At 43.2% G+C, this 17,920-nt stretch overlaps 1 protein-coding gene across 2 annotated transcripts in view; it reads left to right on the forward strand.

Moving 5' to 3' along the window:
• The window catches only part of LOC112245115 (solute carrier organic anion transporter family member 5A1), a 109,530-nt gene that overhangs the window by 84,973 nt on the left and 6,637 nt on the right, over window positions 1–17,920 (forward strand). For both annotated transcript variants that reach the window (XM_042308661.1, XM_024413091.2), the window contains exons 6-9: window positions 4,272–4,470; window positions 11,288–11,447; window positions 15,774–16,015; window positions 17,020–17,084. In XM_042308661.1, the coding sequence (XP_042164595.1) occupies window positions 4,272–4,470; window positions 11,288–11,447; window positions 15,774–16,015; window positions 17,020–17,084 (666 nt within the window). The remainder of the gene's footprint in view (window positions 1–4,271; window positions 4,471–11,287; window positions 11,448–15,773; window positions 16,016–17,019; window positions 17,085–17,920) is intronic.

Consider the following 17,920-nt stretch of genomic DNA (forward strand, 5'->3'; position numbering starts at 1 on the left):
GGTCAAATAATATATAGCCCTCTGTCTTCTTCTCTCAATTACTCTTCATGTCTCTTCAGTTGCTCTACACACACACACACACCCACCCACCCACCCCCCTGAGGGGACAGGACAGTGTAGTGATGGTACTGTAGTGTAGAGGGACAGTCAGAGGGCTCTAGTCAGCTCTACTGTTGTGTGTGTGTAAGCTCGACAGTCCTGTCCTCTCGTTCTCATGCACTGACCAAATCGACAGCCCAGGGAGGGAGAAGTGTGTGTGTGTGTGTGTGTGTGTGTGTGTGTGTGTGTGTGTGTGTGTGTGTGTGTGTGTGTGTGTGTGTGTGAGGCACCCACGGTGACGTTAGTTCATCTGCCTGTTGCCAAGAGACAAGAAGAGAGAAAGACAGGTTAGTAGTGTAAGATGATGATGTCAACAGAGGATACCTTAGGAGGAGCAGAGTCATGGAATGATGAGGGCTGACCTGACCATTCACAAAGCATCACAGAGTGCTGATCTAGGATCAATGTAGTCTTTTGGGTTATAATGAATAAGATCACATGTACGGGGGGGATCTGATCCTAGATCAGCACTCCTACTCTGATACGCTTTTTGAACATTATGGGTATGGACATCCTAGCTTGTTTTACGAAGAGATAAGAGAATACTGTCATAGGATTGTAGGAATGGTAGAGGTATTGAGTGTGTGGTAGGGGGGGGGGTGTAAATGCCTGTATGCCCGTTTGCAAGTATGTGTGCATAGGTATGTGCTGTGGTGTGTGTATGTGCTGTGGTGTTTGTGTGTAGTTGCGTTCTCTCAGGGGCACGAGAGAACTGTCACTGTTCTCGGCTCATTAGTTACAGCTACAGAAATAGTAGCATCATCACCCACTCTCTCTCTCTCTCTCTCTCTCTCTCTCTCTCTCTCTCTCTCAGACACACACACACACACACACACAGAATCTTTCTGCTAAAACATTCTTTCTAACCTTCTTTGTGCTGTCCTCCGTCTCATCCATCATTCTATCCTTCCTTTCTTCCTCTGTCCACTTTTCCTCCCTCTTTGTAGCCAGAAGCACCACTGTAGAAATGCTGTTTAAATCATGTGTTGTCCTGAAAGCAGAAGAGGTCCGTCTTGCGATCTCGCTGAAGAGAGAGGGGGTCTTTTTCTCTGCACATAACACGCTGTCGAGGTGTAGAACATGTAGAACGCTGCTCTCCTCTCTGCTCCTGTGTTTCCAACCCCCTCCCTCCGTCCCCTGTCCCCCCCTGCCTCGCTACCCGGCCGAGAGGGCCCGTCACACACACATAAAGGAACGCCAGTGTGAGCAAGAGGGTGACAGAAAGACGGAGAGCGAGGATAGAGAAAGTGAGAGAGAAGACAGCAGTAGCAGAGGGAAGTTTTAGCAGACAGATGTGTGTGTGAGGTGTGAAGAGGCAAAGCGAGGTGTGTGTGTTTTTATTTTTTCACCTTCATTTAACCAGGTAGGCCAGTTGAGAACAAGTACTCATTTACAACTGCGACCTGGTCGAGATAAAGGAAAGCAGTGCGACAAAAACAACAACACAGAGTTACACATAAACAAACGTACAGTCAATAACACAATAGAAAAATCTATGTGCAGTGTATGCAAATGTAGAAGAGTAGGGAGGGAGGTAAGGCAATAAATAGGCCATGGAGGCAAAATAATTGCTATTTAGCATTAACACTGGAGTGATAGATGTGCAGATGATGATGATGTGAAAGTAGAGATACTGGGGTGCAAAAGAGCAAGGGGATGAAGTAACAATATGGGGATGAGGTAGTTGGGTGTGCTATTTACAGATTGGCTGTGTACAGGTACAGTGATCTGTAAGCTGATGCTTAAAGTTCGAGAGGGAGATATAAGACTCCAGCTTCAGTGTGTGTGTGTGTGTGTGTGTGTGTGTGTGTGTGTTTAGGCAAGCAAGATCTCGCCACAGAAACACATGAAGCACTTACAGGATCATCATAAGCTACAGTCCATTAATTACAGTGCCTTCGGAAAGTATTCAGACCCTTTTATTTTTTCCACATTTTGTTACGTTACAGCCTCATTCTAAAATGGGGGAGGAGGGCCTTGGTGGAGGCCACTGTGTTCTTGTGGACCTTCAATGCTGCAGAAATGTTTTGTTGTCCCAGATCTGTGCCTGTTGTTATAGGGCATTGTGTCTAGATTGATGAGGGGGGGGACTATTTAATCCATTTTAGAATAAGGCTGTAACGTAACAAAATGTGGTGTGTCTGAATGCTTTCCGAAGGCACTGTATAATCCACATAATTATTCACGTCCTGTTGCTGCAGGTTTTTTTTTCTACTGTAGAAAGCTGGCTCAAATTAAGGTCCGACATCTGTAGTTCATATAAAGATCATGTAAATGGGGAATGTTTGTGTGTATGTGAGTGAGAACACGAGAGGGAGATATAGCACATACTATGTGAGTGTCCAACCATGCAAACACACACACGGTATTCAGAACACTCTCTTCTCTGATCCTATGTTTCCTACCGTCCTCCCTCCATCCCTGTTCATCCCTGTCCATCCCCTGTCTCCCCTGCCCTGTTACCCACCCGAGAGGGCCTGTGGCTGGGATAGAGGTCAGGCATGTGCAGCCTCTCTGGGTCCTAGTCTTCCAGTGGAATTACACACTGACCCCGTCCTGCCTCTGCTGCCAGCAGTCAGCTTTGACTTACCTTGCCTGTCAACTAGGGTGTGGGTGTGTTTGCTGCCCTAACCCGGCTCCAGCCTCTAACTACTACAGCCCTCCTCCAGCCGGCCCTAATATAACAGCCCCAACCCACACTACTCACTGCTATTATACAGTACAGTAACCGACCTCCTGCTACTTTATTGTCCAACAGCTTCTTTGTCACAGTTATTAATGGATTGCATTTTGCCACAATATTGTTATGAAATTTTGTTTTAGGACTAATGCCCAACTGAACATTCTACTCAATGCAGTCTCAATGGGTGATGATGAAGATTTCGTCAAAGTGATTTACTGTGGCTTGGAGACACAACATTTCAAAAGGAGGCAAATAATTAGTAGGACAAGCTTTTGTCATCATTGTGATGTCTCCAGATTGACTTTAGATGCTGTATAACGTTGTCTAGAGTGGAGAATGCTGAAATTTTAGCTAGCTAACGCTAGCATTGCTAGTTATTTCTGACTAACTTTGCTAGCTAATGGTACCATTTGACATCTCTCTAAAGTGAACCTGACGACATCATAATGGTGGCAAAGTTGTTTCCTACTAATTATTACTCTACTTTAGCAATGCCATCATATTTCCAGGCCACTATCGTGTAAATTTGACGAAACAGTCATTAGCCACCGTTCAAAAAGACTGAGCATTAACCATCAGTGCGACATAAATATGCTGAGGCATCTGTAGAACGTTGATCACAATGGCAACGATGCGACCGAGTGAGGAAAGTGCAACCCATGAATAATATGTTTCACAACAACTTGTTGTCCATGTTTGTTACAATATCCCTCTAATACCAAGCCCTCTGCCCATTTCTTGTCTTCAATGCTTTTCCTGAACTATAATTGACACTCGATCACTCTTGCCGTCTTTCCCTCTCTCTCTCTGCCTTCATCCCACCTCTCTCTTTCCCTCTCTCTCTCTGCCTTCATCCCACCTCTCTCTTTCCCTCTCTGTCTCTGCCTTCATCCCACCTCTCTCTTTCCCTCTCTCTCTCTGCCTTCATCCCACCTCTCTCTTTCCCTCTCTCTCTCTGCCTTCATCCCACCTTTCTCTTTCCCTCTCTCTCTCTGCCTTCATCCCACCTCTCTCTTTCCCTCTCTGTCTCTGCCTTCATCCCACCTCTCTCTTTCCCTCTCTGTCTCTGCCTTCATCCCACCTCTCTCTTTCCCTCTCTGTCTCTGCCTTCATCCCACCTCTCTCTTTCCCTCTCTCTCTCTGCCTTCATCCCACCTCTCTCTTTCCCTCTCTGTCTCTGCCTTCATCCCACCTCTCTCTTTCCCTCTCTGTCTCTGCCTTCATCCCACCTCTCTCTTTCCCTCTCTCTCTCTGCCTTCATCCCACCTCTCTCTTTCCCTCTCTGTCTCTGCCTTCATCCCACCTCTCTCTTTCCCTCTCTGTCTCTGCCTTCATCCCACCTCTCTCTTTCCCTCTCTGTCTCTGCCTTCATCCCACCTCTCTCTTTCCCTCTCTGTCTCTGCCTTCATCCCACCTCTCTCTTTCCCTCTCTCTCTCTGCCTTCATCCCACCTCTCTCTTTCCCTCTTGCTCTCTCTCACTCAACCCAGGTGTGATCATCGTGCCCAGTGCTGGGGTGGGTATCGTCCTAGGGGGCTACATCATCAAGAAGCTGAAGTTGGGAGCCAGAGAGTCAGCCAAGCTGGCTATGATCTGTAGCGGGGTGTCTCTGCTCTGTTTCTCTACGCTCTTCATAGTGGGCTGTGAGAGCATCAACCTGGGAGGTATCAATATACCATACACCACTGGGTGAGTTACTGCAATACTACTACTACTATAATACTACTAATATACTACTACAGATACTACTATTACATCAACATACCATACACCACTGGGTAAGTTACAATACAACTACTACTACTCCAATGCTACTACTACTTCTACAATACTACTAATATAATACTACATATAATACTATACATGCCATACAGCACTGGGTAAGAGTTTTTTTTATTTTTTTTATTGAACCTTTATTTAACTAGGCAGCAGTTAAAGAGTTACTACAATACAACTACAGAGTTACTACAATACTACTACTATACTGCATATATTACTATTATATCAACATACCATAGACGACCGGGTAAGTTATGGAGAAAAACTACAATACTATGAATATAATACTGCAGCTATTGCTATAACATCAACATACCATACACCACTGGGTAAGAGTTACTACTACTACAATACTACTACTATACTGCATATATTACTATAACATCAACATACCATACACCACTGGGTAAGAGTTACTACTACTACAATACTACTACTATACTGCATATATTACTATTATATCAACACATACCATACACCACTGGGTAAGAGTTACTACTACTACAATACTACTACTATACTGCATATATTACTATTATATCAACATACCATAGATGACCGGGTAAGAGTTACTACTACTACAATACTACTACTATACTGCATATATTACTATTATATCAACACATACCATACACCACTGGGTAAGAGTTACTACTACTACAATACTACTACTATACTGCATATATTACTATTATATCAACATACCATAGACGACCGGGTAAGAGTTACTACTACTACAATACTACTACTATACTGCATATATTACTATTATATCAACATACCATAGACGACCGGGTAAGTTATGGAGAAAAACTACAATACTATGAATATAATACTGCAGCTATTACTATAACATCAGCATACCATACACCACTGGGTAAGAGTTACTACTACTACTACAATACTACTACTATACTGCATATATTACTATAACATCAACACATACCATACACCACTGGGTAAGAGTTACTACTACTACAATACTACTACTATTCAACAGATATTAGTATAACATCAACACATACCATACACCACTGGGTAAGTTGCCTTGATGACAGCTTTGCACACTCTTGGTATTCTCTCAACCAGATTCATCTGAATGCTTTTCAACCAACAGTCTTGAAGGAGTTCCCACATATGCTGATTGTGGAGGCCAGGTCATCTGATGCATCACTCTCCTTCTTGGGAAAATAGCCCTTACACAGCCTGGAAGTGTGTTGAGTCATTGTCCTGTTGAAAAACAAATGATAGTCCCAGTAAGCGCAAACCAGATGGGATGGCGTATCGCTGCAGAATGCTGTGGTAGTCATGCTGGTTAAGTGTGCCTTGAATTGTAAATAAATCATTGCCAGTGTCATCAGCAAAGCATCATCACACCTCCTCCTCCATGCTTCACGTGGGAACCACACATGCGGAGATCATCCGTTCACCTACTCTGCGTCTCACAAAGATATGGAGGTTGTAACCAAAAATCTCATCAGACCAAAGGATAGATTTCCACCGGTCTAATGTCCATTGCTCGTGTTTCTTGGCCCAAGCAAGTCTTTTCTTCTGGTTGGTATCCTTTAATAGTGGTTTCTTTGTAGCAATTGAAGGCCATGAAGGCCTGATTCGTGCAGTCTCCTCTGAAGAGTTGATGTTGAGATGTGTCAAGATGTTACTTGAACTCCATGGCCTACTGTGAAGAATTTATTTGGGCTGCAATTTCTGAGGCTGTCACTCTAGTGAACTTATTCTCTGCAGCAGAGGTAACTCTGGGTCTTCCTTTCCTGTGGCGGTCATAGCGCTTGATGGCTTTTGCGACTGCACTTGAAGAAACTTTTTCCATATTGACTGACCTTTATGTCTTAAAGTAATGATGGACTGTAATTTCTCTTTGCTTATTTGAGCTGTTCTTGCCATAATATGGACTTGGTCTTTTACCAAATACGGCTATCTTCTGTAAACCACTCCTATCCTGTTACAACAAAACTGATTGGCTCAAATGCATTAAGAAGGAAAGAAATTCCACATGTTAACTTTTAACAAGGCAACACCTGTTAATTGAAATGCATACCTCGTGAAGCTGGTTGAGAGAATGCCAAGAGTGAGCAAAGCTGTCATCAAGGCAAAGGGTGGCTACTTTAAAGAATCTAAAATATATTTAGATTTGTTTAACACTTTTTTGGTTACTACATGATTCCATATGTATTATTTCATAGTTTTGAAGTCTTCACTATTAATCTACAATGAAGAATATAGAAAAACCCTTTGACTGGTACTGTATACTATTATATCAACATACCATACACTACCTGGTAAGAGTTACCGCATTACTCGTACAATACTACTACAGATATTACTATTACATCAATATACCATACACCACAGAGTAAGATACAGTATATCAGAGTAGTAGTATTGTAGTATAACTATTCCATCTAGCTACGTCCCATACAGCACTGGGTAAGAGTTACTACAATACTATTACACAGATGTTACTATTACATTAAGTGGATAAGGATCGCTGATATCACTGTGACTATTACCACAGTGAAATCCACAGGGTAAGAGTCGTTACTATATACTCATCATCATCGGCGGTCACTCTGGGTCGTGTATGATTGTCCTCCTGATGGGTCCTGCTTGTGGGTCTTCAGATGGCCGATCTGGGAGCCACATATTTTGGTGCAGTATGAGCAGGGGGTGAGTGATGGTTGGACCTTCTTGATGGAAAGTCTCTCCTTTCAAAGTCTTCTTTGTACCGCGCTACCCCCTCTTGGACAGTTTTTCTCCATGTCAACCTGTCTTTTGTAGTACTTTTTGCAGTACGTCTTTGGTATCGCTTCTTTTTTTCCTCCAGGAGCCCACTGACCTGTTTCGGGAGGCGAGTTGGCACCATGGCCAGTCCACCAGAGCTGGTGTTGAGTGGTGCTACTGATGTTTGCCTCCTTGGGGACACTGATGTTGATGCGCTTGTCTTCCCAGCTGATCCTCATGTTGTTGCGGAGGCCATCTTTGGTGACACCAAGGCTTTAAGATAGCTGCTGTATCTGGTCCATATTGCTGACCCATACAGTAGAATAGGGAGAAGTACTGCTTTGTAGACCAGGATTTTGGTTCTGGCCTGGATGTCGCGATTCTTGAAGACTCTTTTGCTCAGTCTTGAGAAAGCTCCACTGGCATGGCTTAGGCGGTGATGTATCTCAGCGTCAATGTCGGCTTTGGAGAAGAGAAGGCTGCCAAAGTAGGGAAAGTGGTCCACATTTTCAAGAGTGGTATTGTCAATTTGTATTGCTGGGGCTGGTGTATTTTTGTCACGCTGTGGTTGGTGGAGGATTTTGGTCGGCCAGACCGAGAAGCTTGTCTACCTTTTGCGAAAGCGTCCAGAATGCACTGAAAGTCCTCTTCCGAGTGGGCAGTGATGTCGTTATCGTCTGCATACTGGAGCTCCACAATGGAAGTGTTGGTCATTTTTGCTCTTGGCCTTGAATCTGTTCATGTTTGCAGTCTGTTCTGTGCAGGATCTGGACTCCCTGAGGCAGATTTGAGCCTGTGAGGTGGAGGATGGCCACAATGAAGATAGAAAACAGGCTGGTGCAATGATGCAGTCCTGTTTAACTCCAGGGTCCACCTTGAAGTGAGCCACTGTTACTGAGCACTAAAGCTGACTTGATATCAAGCAGCAATCCCAGTATTATATTACTACTATGTTACTCTATGGTATTGGCTACAAGACTTATACATGATTACTACTATGAGTCCTTATATCACTGAAGACTATTGCTATTCTTCAATGGTTTATCATTTGCCACTGTGAGCGAATGCATTATTTAACACCAGTGTTCTATTTTTTAACCATCATCAACACCTATTCAACAGCCGTTCGTTCTATTGGCGTGGTGTTGGCGTGACTGGTCCATTAGCAGCCACACACACTCACACACGCATGCAACACTATCATCTGCTGTGGAACACAGAGGATTCATCTCCACATCACCTTCTATTTCTGTTCTGTTTTATATAGTCCCATCAAGGTGTTGGGTGTTTGTGTAATCATCACTCCTCATGCTTGGTCCCCATCCTGCGTCTCTGGATGGCATGGAAATTGTGGATGTACACACACACACACACACACACACACACACACACACACACACACACACACACACACACACACACACTGCTAACATGTACAGCGTATGTGATCCAAAGCAACAGCTGTACAGTGGATGCGTTTTAAATGGGACCCTATTCCCTTTACATATTTATTTATTTCATTTCACCCTTATTTAACTAGGCAAGTCAATTAAAGAACAAATTCTTATTTACAATGACGGCCTACCCTGGTCAAACCTGGACGACGCTGGGCCAATTGTGCGCTGCCCTATGGGACTCCCAATCACGTCCGGTTGTGATACAGCCTGGTAGTGCACTATGCTATAGTGGACTACTGGGACTTGGTCAAAGTAGTTCACTATGTAGGGAATAGGGTGCAATTTGGGACGCAGACAGTATGTAATGTGTCTCTAACCCACTCTACAGTATCAGACCCTCTTCTCTTTTCTACTTCTGCACTGTCCTGACTGAGCTGACCAGTATCCCAGACAGATTGTTCTGAGCATTCCTTTGTCTCAGAGAGTCAGCGTTGTCCTGTCTGACCTGACCAGTATCCCAGACAGATTGTTCTGAGCATTCCTTTGTCTCAGAGAGTCAGCGTTGTCCTGCCTGAGCTGACCAGTGTCCCAGACAGACTGTTCTGAGCATTCCTTTGTCTCAGAGAGTCAGCGTTGTCCTGTCTGACCTGATCATTGTCCCAGACAGACTGTTCTGAGCATTCCTTTGTCTCAGAGAGTCAGCGTTGTCCTGCCTGAGCTGAGCAGTGTCCCTGACAGACTGTTCTGATCATTCCTTTGTCTCAGAGAGTCTGTGTATAGATCAGTTAACAGGAAGCTGTGAGCTGATGATGAAGAGGACTGGGTTTACTGGCAATATCATGAGGAATGTCAATAGTGGCATAACTACTGATTCACACTAACACACACTCTGACCGCGTGCGAAATGGCACCCTATACACTATATAGGGCATTGCTATCCTGGGTAAAAAAACGGTGCACTATACAGGCTCCGGTCAACAGTAGTTCACTATATAGGGAGTAGGCTTCCACTTGGGAAGAAGACTATGTGTCTGACCCTAGTTCACCTCTGACCTCTAATGCCCAAGGCATTATACCAACAGTAGGGAAACATAACTACAGTAGCAGGGAATTCATCCACTGCCCCCTCTCCTGCTATAGTATACTAATCTGTATCCTGTTGACTATTTGGCTTGTTATTTTATGTTTCTGTAACATCTGCTGGTTCCAACTGGTGCAGCCAGCCAGTCACAGGGGCTTTGTCTAGAGTGGAGATCTGTAATCACTGTAGTGCGAGTGGGTCGCCAAGCAGGGGCAGACTGACTCCATTCTGTGCCCCCTCCACTGCCTGTTGGCCTAGTCCTGGAATTTGACAGGGGTTTGTTATGTCAGGGTCAGACCTAACAACCCAACTCACAACTGAAGGGTTATCTCAACCTGACCTGAACTGACCTAACCGGACAGATTGACAAGGTAGATCATTCGATTTAGGGGCTCCAGGTCGTTATTGTAAAAGAGAACGTGTTCTCAGTGACTAAATAAAGGCAGCGAAAACGTGACTGCTTACATCATTTGGAGTTGCCATAACATGGTCTAGTGGTGCATAGTGGCGTAATGATATAAGTGGGGGAAAATATCATGCTATTTGTATGTTTTGAATGTAAAAGTATATTCCTGTCTGTGTGCTTTCGCAAGGTGGTGTTTGTAGCCTGACTACGGTTTTAACAATTCCCAGGTTTACCAGTAATCCCAGTTGGAAGATTCACGGAGTCAGGAGGAAATAAGCAGGGTATTCGGGAAAGTTCTCAGAATATGAGGTGTTGTGTTCTATCGTTCCGATAGAGCTCAGTGTTGGAACTCCCAGAGTCAACTGGAGACAGGCTTCTCTTCCCCACTGTGTTTAGAGGGATCAGATCATTGTTTGAGTTAGAACCTGGTTCCCACAGAACTGCTGTAACGTTTATTCAGTCCCTATCACTCTCTCTCTCTATATCCCTCTCTCTGTCTATCTCTCTCTCTCTCTATGTATCTGTATATATATCTATATATATCTATATATATATCTATATCTATATATATCTATATATATATAGATATCTATATATATACACACACTGAGTGTTGACTCCAATGCTTCCCACAGTGTCAAATTGGCTGGATGGTGGTAGACCGTTCTTGATACACACAGGAAACTGTTGAGCCTGGAAAACCCCAGCATCGTTGCAGTTCTTGACACAAACCGGTGTGCCTGGCACCTACTACCATACCCCGTTCAAGGGCACTTACATTTTTGTCTTGCCCATTCACACTCTGAATGGCACACATACACAATCCATGTCTCAGCTGTCTCAAGGCTTAAAAATCCTTATTCAACCTGTCTCCTGCCCTTCATAAACACGGATTGAAGTGGATTGAACAAGTGACATCAATAAGGGATCAAAGCTTTCACCTGGATTCACCTGGTCAGTCTGTCATGTTCATAATGTTTTGTACACATCTCTCTCTCTTTATCTATCTTACAATTCCTTGTTTGTTCTGAAAATGTAGGAAATACGGGTGTGCAACATATCATTACTCCAATAAAATGAAATGTAACTCAACTCTCTCTCCAGGCCCACTCTGACTATGACCCATCATAACCTGACTGGAGGCTGTAATGTGAACTGTGGCTGTAAGATCCATGAGTATGCCCCTGTGTGTGGCTCTGACAGCATCACCTACTTTAACCCCTGCCTGGCTGGGTGCAGCACGGTGAGCAACGGCAGCACTGGGGTAAGTACACACTCGACTGACCAGGCAACACCTGTACACATGTGTGTATGTGAGGCGTAGGCTTGTCTGAGACCTGAAGAATTGTGTTTGCTCCCTGCGTTCAAGACTCTGTATCCTTGATCCTGAGAGATTGTAGAGAGACAGCTCAACTCACATTGTTAGCGCCAGCACACAATCACAGGCCCCTTTTTAACTGAATGACAATAAATGATGTCATTTGGGCAGTTGTTTGAATTAAGTGGTCTGTTGTGTGCCAGCTGTATCAAATACATTTGACGAATTACAATTAGTGGATCTTATGGTGGTTGAAGTCATATAATTAAATCTAGAATCGGCTTCCTATTTCGCAACAAAGCATTCTTCACTTATGCTGCCAAACATACCCTCGTAAAACTGACCATCCTACCGATCCTTGACTTCGGCGATGTGATTTACAAAATAGCCTCCAACACTCTACCTAACAAATTGGATGTAGTCTATCACAGTGCCATCCGTTTTGTCACCAAAGCCCCATATACTACCCACCACTGCGACCTGTATGCTCTCGTTGGCTGGCCCTCGCTTCATATCGTTCGCCAAACCCACTGGCTCCAGGTCATGTATAAGTCTTTGCTAGGTAAAGCCCCGCCTTTTCTCAGCTCACTGGTCACCGTAGCAGCACCCACCTGTAGCACATGCTCCAGCAGGTGTATTTCACTGGTCAACCCCAAACCAATTCCTCCTTTGGCTGTCTTTCCTTCCAGTTTTCTGCTGCAATGACTGGAACAAATGACACAAATCACTGACGCTGGAGACTCATATCTCCCTCACTAGCTTTAAGCATCAGCTGTCAGAGCAGCTCACAGATCACTGCACCTGTACATATCCCATCTGTAATTAGCCTATCAAACTACCTCATCCCCATATTTGCACCCCAGTATCTCTACTTGCACATTAATTGTAATTACTTCGCCACTACGGCCTATTTATTGCCTTACCTCCCTAATCCTACCTCATTTGCACACACTGTATATCGATTTTTTTCTATTGTGTTATTGACTGTATGTTTGTTTATTCCATGTGTAACTCTCTCGTAGTTGTTTGCGTTGCACTGCTTTGCTTTATTTTTGCCAGGTCGCAGTTGTAAATGAGAACTTGTTCTCAACTGACGCACCCGGTTAAATTATGGTGAAATAATTATTTTTTAATAACAATTAGCCTAGGTATAATTTCACAAGCCCTGAAGTCATTAGAGTATTGCTATTGTCTGAAATCCAGTGTTTTGACCTTTAATTGTACAACAAAGCATATCCAGAGAAATCGCAATATATACTCAATGGCCAGTTTATTAGGTACATCCATCTAATACTGGGTTGAAACGTTGCTAAATTGGTATCAAAGGATACCTGGAAAACATTCCCCACGCCATTACTCCAACAGTCTGTACCGTTGACACCAGGCAGAATGGAGCCATTCCTTATGCCAAATCCTGACTCCCCCATCAGCATGACGCAACAGGTACAGGGATATGTTGGATGTTTTTCCACTCCTCAATTGTCCAGTGTTGGTGATCGCGTGTCCACTTGAGCTGCTTCTTCTTGTTTTTAGCTGAAAGGAGTGGAGCCCGGTGTGGTCTTCTGCTGCAGTAGCCCATCCGTGACAAAGACCGACAAATTGTGTGTTCCGAGATGCCGTTCTGCATGCCACTGTTGTTCTGCACCATTATTTGCTTGTTTGTGGCCCGTCTGCTAGCTTGCACGACCCTTGCCATTTTCCTTTGACCTCACATCAACGAGCTGTTTTTGCCCACATAACTGACGCTGACTGGATGTTTTTTGTACTATTCTTGGTAAACCCTAGACACTGTTGTACAGTGTAAAGACTGGACTAGGAGACTGGACTAGGAGACGATTCTGAGATAGTGAAACGATCACGCCTGGCACTGAAGATCATACCACGCTCAAAGTTTCTTAGGTCACTCGTTTTGCCCATTACATGGAACAGTAACTGAAGGCCTTGATGCCTGACTGCCTGCTTTATATAGCAAGCCACAGGTACCTGACTCACTGTCTGTAGGAGCAACTATTTTCACTAACGTGGTGGTGTACCTAATAAACATGCCTAATAAACATGTATATTGTGAATCGCCCATAAGTTTGAAAATTTTTTAGATATGATTTTTACGCCATATCGCCCAACCCTAGCTAGCTGCACAGTCGCACTGGAACTCGACAACCGTATCTGCCCTTTAGACATTCTGGGAGACATTTGTGTGCATCCCAAATGGCACCCTATTGACTATTTAGTGCACTAGGCCCATAAGGCTCTGGTCAAAAGTAGTAGTAGTGCACTATATAGGGATTAGGGTGCCATTTAGGACACACATGGTGCTTCAGTGAAAGGTGTGCTGGTTTCCTAGCAGCAATAGAACAGTTGTTCAGAACTGTTTCATGACTTAATCCCAGCTGTCTCCTGAAGATTATTCAGGATTCAAAATGCATCTTATTCCCAATAACCCTGGTTGCCAAAAGAAACAAAAAAAAGGAAAACGAGTCTGTACGGTATTCAGTAAAATATGTACAGTACTTTTAAGCTCTGTGAGAGTTGATTTGGGAGTAAACCTGAAAAGATGATCTAATATGTTATGCTAGCACATTGTAAGCCATTTAGCCGCAGCCTACAATAACATTGAGTCCTCTACCCCCTCTCCGAGAGGTAAACCCTGGGAAGGAAGACCCATCCTAAAAACAATATCAGACAGGATATCACAACAAAGCTAGACAGGGAAATGCCTAGGGGCGAGTTACAAATTGCACCCTATTTCCTATACAGTGCCTTACTTTTTACCAGTGTTCATGGGTCACACACACCCCTAGATTATTTAGGCACAACACTGGCCTTAGAGAGAATGCGTGTTTGGCTGAGCACACAATGCACACACAGTGCAGAAGTCTCACCACATAGCTACAGTACAGTATAACATCCCAAGGTGCCTTTGATGTAGCCTAGGGAGCAGGGATGGGTTTGATTACCAGTGAGAGTTGAATGTTTCTGCTGCATTAAGGGTTCTAGGAGATGGAATACAATGTCCCACTGGCAAGTTTCCCAGAAAGAGTGTGTGTGTGCAAGTTAACTTTGCCCTTTCCTGCAAACCACATAAACTGTGTCTGTGTGTGTCTGTGTGTGTGTGTGTGTGTGTGTGTGTCTGTGTGTGTGTGTGTGTGTGTGTGTGTGTGTGTGTGTGTGTGTGTGTGTGTGTGTGTGTGTTTACATGGAAGAGTGTGTTTGTGTGTGTATAATTGTGGGTGTACAAGTGTGAGGTGTGAAATGGAAATGTCTTTTTGCATATCCCATATCTCTCCCTGAGAGTGTAGTCACGGCCAGGTGTGTGTGTGTGTTTATACTGTGTCATTATTGTTTCTCAACACTTCTACATGAATGTGGATGCCACCATGATTACGGATAATCACGAATGAATCGTGAATAAAGATTAGCAAGAAGGTTACAAATGCACAATGATCATACCCATAAAACATGCTAACCTCTCACCATTATCAATAACGAGGGAGGTTAGCATTTTTGGGGGGAGATATTCTATTCTTATTTACAATAAGGGCAACTCCAAAATGACACACTACATTATTTACCATTAATTTATATCGGGCACAACATAATCCAAAACACAACCAAAACAAACTGCAAAGGCATCCAACAAGCTTGACGTAGTCATTAGCTATGTTTCCATTAACTTGTCCAGTGATTTGTTTGGTAACGACATTTAGAAAGTGCACCTAGAAGACAAAATGTGACGTGATAACATCATGTGCCCCGCCCGGCGTACCTTCAAAATGATTCTGCAATAGAAGTTATTTGAAATACACGTTCCCTCATTTGTTGCAATGAAGAACCTTTGGCAAAAGACAAATCCAGCCGTCGAACATGTCAAAATGTATTCAATCTTTAGAAAATGTCTCCTACATCTGCCGTTTACATAAATGTCGCTTTTGTGGGCAAAACCCTGGGTGGTGGAAAGCTGTCTACTGTGTGCCGGGATGAGGAGACCAAATACTACTCTTTTGACTAAATGTAATACACTGATTTTGTCCAAATACTTATAACACCTTGAAATGAGGGTACTAGATACGTAAAGTGCTTTCAATTCTAAACGGTAAAACAGATATGTCTGAAAAATAATTCAAAGTGACATTCTGTACTGTCACCTCATATGAAACATTTGATCACAAATCCAAAATGCTGGAGTATAGAGCCAAGTTAAAAGATGCAGCTTCACTGTCCATATAAATACTGTGTATATGTGTTAAACATGTCCATCTCCTCCACCAACAGATCAGGAACTACACAGAGTGTACGTGTGTCCAGAGCCGACAGGTCATCAGCCCTCCCGCTGGTGGTCAAGGCAACCAACTGCAGCTGGTCATCGTTAAGACCTACCTGAACGAGAACGGCTTCGCGGTGTCGGGGAAGTGTGACCGCACCTGTAACACCCTCATCCCCTTCCTCATCTTCCTCTTCATCGTCACACTCATCACCGCCTGCGCCCAGCCCTCCGCTATCATAGTCACTCTCAGGTAGGAGGACTGTGGCCACTCAAACTCCTGAAAACTCCTTGCCATGCAAATGAATGATTTATGAATGCTGCATATCACTACTAAGTAAAGTGTTACCCAGCTTCCTTCCCTTGAACCCTTTCCTTCATGAACACTGATCTAACTCTTCCTAACTCCTCATGAAGGAAGTCTGACATAGGAATTCCATTCCGGTGTTGACTGTAGTAATGTGTGAAAAGTGCAGAATTATGTGCATCCGGAATTAATGCGTTGAGAAGGTTTTATCTGTCATATGTCAGATTGCTAACACTCTCTGAAATTCTTGCTATTAACAGATTAAAGGAGCCCAGCTCCAGTTTAAACAAGATTGCAAAATGTTAGATTTACGGGGCTTTGACTCCAGTACTTTCTACAGTTGTGTCAAGTTGCCTGGGTGTCATTTTGGGTGGTGGACCATTCTTGATGAACACAGGAATCTGTTGAGTGTGAAAACCACAGCAGTGTTACGTTCTTGACACAAACCGGTGTGCCTGGCACCTACTACCATGCCCAGTTCAAAGGCACATATTTTGTCTTGCCCATTAGCCCTTTGAATGGCACACAAACACAATCCATGTCTCAAGACCTGTCGCCTCGCCTTCATCTACACTGATTGAAGTGAATTTAACAAGTCACATTAATAAGGGATCATAGCTTTCACCTGGATACACCTATAAAAACACTAACATATACACTGAGTATACAAAACATTAAGAACACATGCTCTTTCCATGACATAGAATGGAAAGAGCAGGTGTTCTTAATGTTTTGTGTACTCAGTTTATACGTTAGTGTTTTCATAGGTGTATCCAGGTGAAAGCTATGATCCCTTATGTTACGGAAAGAGCATGTGTTCTTAATGTTTTGTGTACTCAGTGTATATGTTAGAGTTTTTATAAGGAAGTGTATGCACTTTATATTTTAGTGTGTTCCTCTGTAATCCAGTCTCACTCTCCGTCCATCTGTCTCTGTCCATCACTCCTCAGGTCTGTGGATGAACAGGAGAGACCATTCGCTCTGGGGATGCAATTTGTCCTGTTAAGAACTCTGGGTAGGTTTCTGCGTAGAGATCCTATCATTCATATTATGTGATTCTATATGTAGTTCTATGAGTTGCTGGGCATTTTTACAGGCACAGTGAGCTTGTAGTGTTCCCACATCACTCAACCAACCAGTGGAGGCTGTTGAGGGGAGGACGGCTCATAGTAATTTTGGTCTGGAACAGAATGAATGGTATGGTATCAAACACATGAAAAACATGTCTGATTTTCCATTCCTTAGATTTAAAATTCCACCAGCCACCACTGAAGTCAAGTATTTGAAAAGGTCCTTCATGACTGGTCTGAAACAGCCTGTAGGGCTGTAGGGTAAAACTAGAACATGATTCTGACCAAAAGTATTATCATTTTGTTTTTACATTCTTTTTTAACATTTCTATTCGTTTCGATTTTTATTTGAAATTCAGTTTAGTTTCAGTTTGTTTTCAGACCTGATTTACTCATTTTTATTTAGTTTGAGTTTTATAAAAACATTTCTATTTCGTTTTATATTATTTTATTTAAGGTTTACTGACAGAAAGTAGCGTATTTCTTCAATGTTAGCCAGTGATAGGTAGTGATAGTGATGCACAAGCTATGGCTATTTGAAACATCTGAATCTGGCAGGTAAATGCTGCCAGGACATGGAAAAGTGTGAAAACTCTGAATAAAAAGCTTGAAAACCCCATTAGATTTTTGCCCAAAGTTTAGGATAAGAACTGAACATAATTCATGATGGCTTTTATTTTATTTAGTTTTGGAGTCAAAGATAAGAGTTGCAGTATAGTTTTAGTTTTTCAAACAGGCTTAAAAATTATTTTATTTCAGTTTATGAAAGTGTTTATGATTA

The sequence above is a fragment of the Oncorhynchus tshawytscha genome, linkage group LG29, assembly GCF_018296145.1.
Source record: "Oncorhynchus tshawytscha isolate Ot180627B linkage group LG29, Otsh_v2.0, whole genome shotgun sequence".
In the NCBI taxonomy this organism is placed as follows: domain Eukaryota; kingdom Metazoa; phylum Chordata; class Actinopteri; order Salmoniformes; family Salmonidae; genus Oncorhynchus; species Oncorhynchus tshawytscha.